We start from the raw sequence: 10,093 nt of genomic DNA on the forward strand, positions 1-10,093 counted from the left end.
AAATAAATAATTCTTTTAGCATTAGAAATGAATTTAGTGATGTATTGATTTCATTGACGATTCGCAGTTTACAGTTCTCCAGAAAGGGGTGTGCGGATATTACTTACAAGTACCCGGGAACCTCTTAGCAGGTGATACTTACGAGCTTCCAGTTGTTTCAGACGGTGTCCAATACATAGGACAAGTTTATATTGCCGTAACGCCACCTAGCATGTAATAAGAAGAGTTTTTCGTCCCAGCAGCTAGTACCACTGTAACCCTAGTGGTTCTTAAGAGACGGCCAAGGCCTTTTTATAGGTTGTTAAGGCTCACAACCTGACAGAGTTACCAGAGCTGAGTCCATGCATGTGTCTCGACAGCCAACGCCAGGTGGTTTCGATCTAGGGACCTCTTGGTTCCCAGTCCTCCACTCAAACAACTGCATGAGACCCCAATCCCAACAATAACAAGTAATTCGGTTCATCTGGATAAGAAAAAAACAAATTAAGCAGTTTAGAAACGCCAGAAAAAAAGATATGACTTTCAACTTGACATGTTCAGTAAGAGAGCTGATACCTGTAGGTGTGACCGATGTGTGGGCGTGTCTTCCAGCTGTCGCTAACAGCTGTGTCTGGCTGTACGGCAACGAACGCCATTTTTTACATTCTTGTTCGCTGAGATATTTCTGACAGACGAGTGAATTAAACCTGAAGGCGTCCGGCCGGTATTAAATACTGTGACAGTGGTTTCTCTTTTGAGACGAGGTTTAACTGAGCCCGACTGTAAATCAACTGTTATAAAATCTCCCACAAAGCAATGCGAACGGGAAATAAGTCTGAAAATCGAATTACCTATAAACAATATCGATATCAACTCGCAAAACACTCAAATATGAAAATCTTTTCCTAGTTTCATCTTTCACGTCAAACATCGAAGCCATATCGAACGGGAGATTATTGTTCTGTCGCGTGCAATAGACATGCGCAATGGAACATACCGTAAACGGTTCGAATCCAATCATCTGAGGATTCCTCGGAAGTTTCCAATCCCGAATATAGACTTCCTACAACAACTTTCCAAGTTCTGTCCATCCCATGTAAATAGTTTTCCTCGGGATTTTATGGGTTTTAGAATTATTCTTTAACCATTTTTGTTATCAATCCCATACCCTCGGCCAATCAAAATTAACGGCTTAACTATTTTGCAGATATACATTTCATTTTTACAATATAATAATAGGCGTACTAGCAAAGTAGATAGAGTGATAATTGAAAATGCCATTTAAAATAGGTAGAATTTCCCCCAATCTGTTCCAGGAGTCAACTTTGTCAAAAGCCGCCATCTTTTGTGTCCCGGACTTGTAGCCGCCGATAATTGACCAGCTCCTGGCGCCACCTTTATCATCTTCGCCGTCGTTCCACCAAAAGGCAAGAAGTCAGGAATGTTGACCAGTGACCAGTCAGGTATGGCGTGAAATGTGGTGAAAATTAATGAATTGAGTCAGATCTCTGATGTTACACAGTTTACTCACTATGCGCTACAGGCATTTACTTTATTGAGTACAGATTATATAATCAGCATTTCAAATGAAAATTTTACAAATGAAATACATTTGTATTTTGAAGAACATCAACCAAATACTGGTAATTTACAGATCGATTATATGAAATACATTATAATTGGAAAGCATCAACCAAATACTGGTAATTAACCGATTGATGATATATAAGTGTTTTGGTGCAACTAAAAGATCTATTGATTGATTTCGTGTGTCAGTAATTCATGAATCCTATCACATGTACATTATAACTAGATCTGTGTTCAGTTGGTTCTTTTAGTCTACGAGAGGTAAACTGACTGGGTTGGTTGTGATTATTAGCGGCACATGCTAATTGGTCGGTATCTACGCCTTACAATAGAATAAGCGATTACGATACTTTGACAGTAACTGTTTGTAACTCTAAGCGAAACTGCGTCTTGCATTTTGTTTCGCTGTCGCATCCGAAATTTGGATGGTAACACGAGATCAGCGTTCTCAATACACATCTATCCGAAAGTGTTTTGTAATTTTGCGGGTATAGCTTTGCTCTTCGTCGGGTACTATAATTTCCTATTCTTTTCACTGAGAAACACAGCTCTTTTGAAGGACGATTAACTATGAAATGGACCCGCGCCATTTACATCCGTCGTTATTTCGATGTCTTAGTTTGATCGCATCCATGAAGAAAATTGATTTCAGAAAAATCCGTTTAAAATGTTGCAAACTCTGCACCCTCTGTATTCTGATTGCTATTGTGGTAGTCAACTATAAACGTTATCGAGTGATGATGAACCAGGTTTGAAAATAAATAGTCAGCCTAAAAAGCAACCTAACTTTCAGTCTCGAATTTCACTTATCTAGAAAACAACCAAACACCGGAAACAACCATAACGAATATTATCATATCTATACTATAGATGGGAGCGCTATTGCATTCGTCGGTGGTGCAGCATTTCGGTTCAACAGACTTAGTGCTGTTTGGTAGAGGATATTCGCTTTTACAATTTTTGAAACAGCCCCGAATAAACACTGAACTTTCGTATTGCAATTTCTGAAATGAAACGAACAGTAACGAATTCTGAAACCGATGAACGTATCAACGAAATTCACCGGGGTGATTACTGTAAATCATTACTTACCCCGCACTGATAACCGCGGCTGAGGGGACACGTTGTGCTATGAACATCATCGCTGGTTTCACAGCCGTCGGTAAAATATGACCGTTTTCCGATGTCGTTTGTGTTGTTTCTTTTCAAAAGAACTGAAACAGATGAAACAAATTAACTGTCGGGGGGCTCAACAGATTAGGCACGAATGACGCCAGTAAGTTTGTTTTTAAGTTGGGCGTCGTTATTTTGTCTCCGCTTGTTAGGAAGATGCGTCACAAGACTGCATTGAAAATGTCTACATCTATATTGATTTCGATTAAAAAATGCGAATAAAGATAAACTTACTACTGTCAATAGCAAATTGTTTCATCGCATCATATACTGCCTTATAACCGTCTTTATGATATTCACAATCGTAGCATCTCATTACAGTTGCTGTCACTGAAAATAAGGATAACTGAGATTTAGAAAAAATTAGATGAAATACTTACCGTCAATAGCGAACTGTTTCATTGTATTATATTCTGCCTTATAACGGCTTTTATACACACGAGAGTGGCATGTCAGACTTTAAACAACTGTTGTCGAAAACGAAGATGATATGAGATGAAATAAAAAAAACAATTGAGATGAAATGAGTTTTTACGAATTAAGCTGCATTTGAAGTGGACAGTATATTGTGGGGCTGGCTAAAATACAAACTCACCCTGAGCAAACAGAACCAGTAAAGCTGTCGCGACCGTAAACATAATCTGTAACTGATTCATCCTGCTATGTTCCGTCTGTCGTCTGTCACTTGTAGACCTGCTGTCGTCTGTCAACATGGGTTTGCGCTGTTTTATGGCGCTCTCTTCCCCCGGACACCATTTGGGCTTCGCAAAATATGTTTCTTTGAAATATGTTTCTTTATTCTTTGAAATTGGTCATTTAGAAATAAATGAAATTTCAGATTTGTTATCATTATCTTTTTTGGTAACAATTTGAGATCAATTGTAGCGAGAACAATAAAAGTTTAATTTACCAAAGCAATTTTAGATTTAAAGAGAAAATTCCATAAACTGCACTACTCCTTATTGAAATTTAGAATAAAATATCCCCGCTGATTAAAAGGCAAAAATCTGTAATACATGAAAAAGTTAAAACGATTTTCTTTTCGTTCGACTGAAAAAAAAATTGATAGGACTCCTTGAAGATATTCTTGAAAATTAGCCTTTGAAGATATAGATTTTTACCATTCGTCAAATTGAAATCTATATGTAATTTGATGATCTTGAATATTTTCTTCTTTGCACAACAGGATAAGATAATTCCATTTTTCTACAAAGATTTAATCGTTGAAATGAATATATATATATATATTGGATTCAAACGTCGTGCAAGATTTAATTTGATTTCGTTGAGTCAGTAAACTAACTGTAGGAGTGCAAATAGGGAAATAAACTGAATGAAAAAAGTAAGATAAGTGTTCAAAAGAAACTATGCAGAACTTCAATAAGAAAATTACGGACTGTGAAAAGATCTCCATAGATATAAATATTATTGACCAACAACTGTAGAGATCTGAACACGAGTGTGTTCTGTGCCTATGTTGACTTCAAAATTAAAGCATTGATTCCATTTGTTTTCGAATAATTCAGCAGAGGAAATAAGTTGACGAAGAATACGTAGCAGTGTGGCCCCTACAAAAAATATTTGCCCTTCACGGGCAGTCCGACGATTGGTGTCACTATCATCCGAGTATCGAGTGGAAAAAAGCTTTGTGACATAAGATTGCACTAGCACGGCGGACAAAAGATAAAGATTACCTACTTGCCCTGGTGAGAATATACTTGTCCCGGGCAATCGGACAAGTGCTTAGATCGGACCCTGAAGTCGCTGGAGACAAAAATCGAGCAAGTTTTTCCGATTATTAACTAAATATTCAGTGAAATCTGTAACATACACTGAGTGAGAAAAGGAATCGTATATCTATTCGATGCCTCGTTTGATAAATGTCGGGCACGGAAGCCTAAAAATCAACTAACTTTCATTGAAAATGAACTGATTTTCACTACGAATGACCCAATGTTTTTATGCGCCATCTGTTAGTGCCAGTGTCCCATTATTCTTTAGTGATCAGGGGCTTATCAATCACGTCGAATAGCCCAAACTGTTCAGGCGTGGAGAGAGGGGATGGCATTTTTATGTTCTCTTTATGTCCATGGACTATCTGGCCTGGTAAAAAGTTGCTTGGTCATTGTTAATTGCGCTTACGGTGCAGGAGGGAGTCACGAACGCTTAAAAACTCACAATCAATGATAAACAGCATTCCGGGAAATGTATTCTTATCATAATCGGTGCGGAGCAGAATACAAATGGGAATAGTGTATATTTATGAAATCTATTTTGTATCTTATGGTGATATTTAGGGGTTAAGACCCCCTAATCAGTGGTATACTCCTGACCTAAAGGATGTATCGAACAAATCCTTACAGTGATGAATTGAAACTCTGCCCCGGATCGAAACCCTGCCATGGTGGGCACATCCAACCTGTCAATATGTGATGGTGCGCACTAGACGCGGTACAAACAGCTATTAGTTTGTATGAAAAGTACCCCGTATAGACGGTTGAAGCGTTTTCACACTAGATGAAAAACATATTCATTCAATTCCCTGTGTACTTAGTCGGATGTCTCAATTCAATTCTAGTTTTTCACTTATCATAATTATTAGATTGGTTTTCAATGTATAAACTATTCACGGAGATGTCTGTAGGTTGTTACGTATATTCTTAATATACATTTTATTTAATTTCAGTTAAAAAACCTCGAATAAAATCTCGTGGAATCCCTAGAAACTAGATCTCATAAGGCGTTATGTTGTTTATTTCATTGCTAGGGCTCTGTGTGATAACTGTGGTCAGTTTTTAACCTAAAAGACTTCATGAATCAAAGCAATTGGAGATATTACTAATTAAATCCTCAAGATGTTTATCAGATTTTAACACTAAACTAATGCAACAACGGTCCACGTAGTCTTGACACATGAATCGCATAATACGCGAGTGCCTATAATGGGTGATATGAAATTCTACCCAAATATCAGAGATGTCTAATGGGTTATATTTATATGCTATTTTTCAACTTCGATAGGCTCCTTCTAGTTAGTTACCTAATCGTTGGTGGTAAGCTTTTTATAATCGGATGGGCTTATACCAACGTTAGGGATGACAAGGGCCAAAACACGTTTGAAAAAAGTAACACTTCCAAAATATACTTTCTATTGAGTTCAGTCCACAATTAATGGCTTAAATCATAAACTAACACAGGTACCTTTTGAAATAATCCAATATTATGTATGTTTCGAGCGATTAATCAACATTATTTCGAGAAATTAATTAATTTCTCCACAAATTTCGCCATTGGCCGCCATTTCTCTGTATTGCATACATGTGGCATGATAGACTAGGTGACCTACAAGGATTTATATAAAACTTTCAAACGCTACGACAATTTTTATTTTTGTTAGTTTTCCAACTAATATTTCAAATCTTCGTGTTTTCCATAATAGATAATGAAAAAATAAATTCTGGTTGAAAAAATTTGAATTAGTGTTGATTTCTTAATTTTTTCAATTTCGTCGTTTCATTTCGTTAGTTTGTGTTATTGTGCTGGCCTCAGTACACAGGTGCCAGCACCCTCCATACGTTTTCAAAATGGCCGCCGTCGAATCGTTTACTCTCACTTTACGGCCGATTTTCACATGGATTAAGATCGTCAGGTGAGGTGTTGTAGGTATCAAACAAACTACGAATCTGTTGTGCGTTGATTACAACAAAAATTAGACGGATATCTTAAGAGACAATGAAATGCCAGGCAAATTACTCAAAAAAATTTCATTGAAAAATGACCTTCCCATTCCTGACTGTGGTTTGTGAAAACAGGGAGGTGGGAGTTCACTCCCACCTCCCTTGTGAAAATATCCGATCGTGAAACTAAACCACAGTCAGGTTACTGACTAGGCTCCTTCTTACTCGATATCGCTCAACCAGTTAGCCGGGGCGAACCTTGCCTTGTGTTTGTTGGACGATACAAATAAAAATACTCAATTGCTTTATAAGACCCTACTCGATAGAACAAAAAATTCGATGATATATTCTTTGAAAATGGTTAAATTATCTCATCATCCATGGTAAATTAAAATTCGACCTGGTATTCAATTGTGGATACATGAATCTTTATGAACTATTCATAAGAGGCAAAAACAATGATATAATTCAGTTGTTGTATCGTCGGACGAATATTGATCGATTTAGCCCGATTCTAACGTGGAAAATCAAATTCCAACATATTAAATTTCATGCATTTATTTCGAGAAGAAGCAAATTTTAAGAATACATTGCAATGAAAAATTAGTCATTGAGAATTGTAGATTGCATAAATTATGAAAATATTTACACGACTCAAGAGCGATCAATAATCAAAACAGATTTTTAACGGATATGGACTCATACCGGTCCACTTAGAGCAAAAAAAACACTCAAGTTCAATGCAAATATAATGTTAATGGAAGGTAAAGTATGTTTTGTAAATGATTCGGGCCTCTTACACTACTGTCCGTTGTAGTGACTGACTGAGTATAACGGCCGAGTCGGAGCCTTCTCAACGGATCCCTTCACACTACCATCCTGTAGCGAGTGACTGAGTCGAGGATCAGTCGAGTTATTGGATATCTCAGGTCAACTTCACTTCATGGTTTTCGAGCAATGCAAATAGAATTATTATCAACATAATGTGCAGTAATTCAAACGAGACTTTAAGAAATGTCTTAAATCTTTCAGCGTTTAACTGATGATGATATTTCGTTTTTTAGATTTTTCCGACGACTTCTTCATTTCCTCCAGTTCGGCCATTACGTCTTTGCTGTCGGCTTGTTTTTTAATGTAGTTCTCCAGCCTGTCGATGATCAAATCGACTCGGTTCGAAAGCTCGCGGCACTTCTCATCCGCGCTGTCTTGGGCTCCTGTAAACCGAACACATCAAATCCACATATACCTCAGTGTAAGGAGGAAGATCAACGGATATTTGGATGTTGTTTGAGGTTGAAAAACAGCAGAAACTGTTTATCAAATTCAAAGGATATTCTGAAAAAAACTATGCAAGGAATCTGTGAGGGAAATGTATAAACATTCAGTTCATGAGGATAAGTTGCGTTGAAAATTAGATTATAAACTGAAATTTGTAGAATTGGTCATTATACTACTTTTGGTATAAATAACGAGACGAGTAGTAACTATATAGGTTATCTATTAATTTGACGCACAAGCTTTCGCTACTTAGCATAGAAGCTTCATCAGGTGAATGAGAATGAATTGAATACTTTTGGTATATACGTATACGAATGTTGCATGTATTTGTTTACATTTTACGTATATTTACTGATTTTAATAACTGGGGAATATTTCTTTTATATTTCACCAAGCTTCTCGAGGAATTAAACAACCTATAGTATAGGTATTTCGAAGCTAGTTCCTCGAGCGAATAATTGATTGGTGAGACTCCATATATAAATAAAACCCACAACCGATAATCTAGGTTCTAGTCAAATTAGTTCAAGAACTGTGAAACTAGTCTCGAATAAAGCCAATCTGCAAATGTACTGTAGAACTTAAATCCTGTCTTACAAACACAAAATAACAAACCCAATTTCGCAAACAGCCGCGGAACGTGAAAAATTTGGGTTTATCGTTTGATTGTTATAGTTTTATTAATGTTGATGATATGCTATAAAGATTATACCATATATCAAGCTAGCATTATGTAGATAAATGTATCCAAGAAATAAATAGATTAGTTTACCTTCCAAATATTCCAACCGGCATTCTGTGGGATTCCCTTCTATTCTAGTCATACCGATGGCTTTTTTGAGTGACTGCATCATAAAATCAACAATTTCATACTCGTTCGCTTGTCCAGCTATGCAATCCATCGCGTACGTGTAGCCCTCCAAAATGATCGCAACCATGAAGTTAACCATCATGAAATTTACGATGATAACGAATGCCACGAACATTAGCGGAGCCATCACGGGACTGACTGCCTGCATTCGTCGGAAATTGAATTTATCTAGAATGGAGGTATATACTAGATTGAAACGTTATACAACTTAAATAATTTGGGCGTGAGAATGGTCGATTCGGAAACCTCAAAATGGACCCCCCTCCCCGTCACTTAAGCGCAACGTACACGACGCGGTGAAACACAGAAACAGGAAGCACGTGTTTCCCGTGTTTCTCTGTTGTATTTCCCTTTTGTGTTTCAAGCCCAATACATACGACAAACGAAAACACGTTTGACCTCGGAAACATCTTTTCCCGAAACAATGTTTATCGTTTCTTGTAAACGCTAGTGATCGAGAGAAACGCCCAGAAACACGTTTCTATCACCTGTTTTCCCAGTGCTGCGTTCGTTGGGCTTTAATAGAGACCGAATGGGTGACACCCAAATCCGTAACGTCCGGATGGAACCCTCTGAACCTATATCCCTATAGTAGAACATCATTCAGTGAGATCCTAGTAATAACACTTACTTAACATCATGTTCAATAATGTCTCCATACTAGCTATGAACGTTGAATATTCTCTTAAACGGACCATGAACTTCAGGTGACACAAACTAACAAATCCGAAAAACAGAACTAAGAACACGACCATAAATCGCATTAGTGGCCAGGACAACCACTTCATCATCAAGGCCAGGGCGCAAATTCTTTTGTTAAATCGCAGGAGTTTCAGCCCTTGAAGTGTCGATAGGAATACGATCATTGCGAGTAAATAAACCGACAACTGTAAATATAGACAGATCTCTTTTAACATTATACAAACAGATAACAATCACAAACGTTACATAGTTTATCATTTCCTCATTTCGTTAGTTTTATTCTGTGAAAATTACCTCGTCGTACAAAACGACATAGTCAAGATTTATGAATTTGGTCCTGTCCACCATCATTTCAGCCATCGCGTACGCCCCGAAGAATCTCACTATTTGCATGAATATGGCCACAAATCCCATGAGAATCACCGCAAACTCGTAAACATCCCAAAATGACTGTAAAGAAAACGAACTTGAACGTTTATTGACGCCTTAAAATAACGCATATATTGCCTTAAATATTGTCGACAACAAATAATTCGTTATAAATTATACAATATCAATGATCAAGAAAGTTATTTCGGATTTTAATATATCGATTATTGAATTGAATTGACTGGCAACCAGTCTAACACCGATTTATTGATGACTTAGTCCGCATCTTCAAAAAACTATTTATTGAAATTTATCAAAAATAAAATGAGAATCATGAAACATATCTAATCAGAAAGGAATTCCAAAATTCACAGTTTTAATTGTTATTTTGCAACGCCAATATTGATGACGTAGTACACATCGACTCAAAACAGAACGCCTTGTATAACGCAATCAT

General features: G+C 37.0%; 2 protein-coding genes across 2 annotated transcripts; both read right to left on the bottom strand.

Moving 5' to 3' along the window:
• Positions 1 to 1,545: 1,545 nt before the first annotated feature.
• On the bottom strand, positions 1,546 to 3,582 carry LOC141904622 (uncharacterized). Its single transcript, XM_074793243.1, has 4 exons — positions 3,335 to 3,582; positions 2,974 to 3,069; positions 2,659 to 2,780; positions 1,546 to 2,570 (listed from the first exon to the last, which is right to left on the bottom strand). Exons 1-4 carry the CDS (start codon positions 3,450 to 3,452, stop codon positions 2,373 to 2,375), a joined length of 534 nt encoding a protein of 177 aa, XP_074649344.1. The 5' UTR covers positions 3,453 to 3,582; the 3' UTR covers positions 1,546 to 2,372.
• A 3,664-nt stretch (positions 3,583 to 7,246) lies between these two features.
• Positions 7,247 to 9,674, bottom strand: LOC141904612 (polycystin-2-like). Its single transcript, XM_074793226.1, has 4 exons — positions 9,562 to 9,674; positions 9,197 to 9,452; positions 8,467 to 8,733; positions 7,247 to 7,630 (listed from the first exon to the last, which is right to left on the bottom strand). The coding sequence occupies exons 1-4, from the start codon at positions 9,658 to 9,660 to the stop codon at positions 7,452 to 7,454; spliced, it is 801 nt and encodes a 266-aa protein (XP_074649327.1). The 5' UTR covers positions 9,661 to 9,674; the 3' UTR covers positions 7,247 to 7,451.
• Positions 9,675 to 10,093: the final 419 nt, after the last annotated feature.

Source organism: Tubulanus polymorphus, chromosome 4 (genome assembly GCF_964204645.1).
Source record: "Tubulanus polymorphus chromosome 4, tnTubPoly1.2, whole genome shotgun sequence".
Classification (NCBI taxonomy): domain Eukaryota; kingdom Metazoa; phylum Nemertea; class Palaeonemertea; order Tubulaniformes; family Tubulanidae; genus Tubulanus; species Tubulanus polymorphus.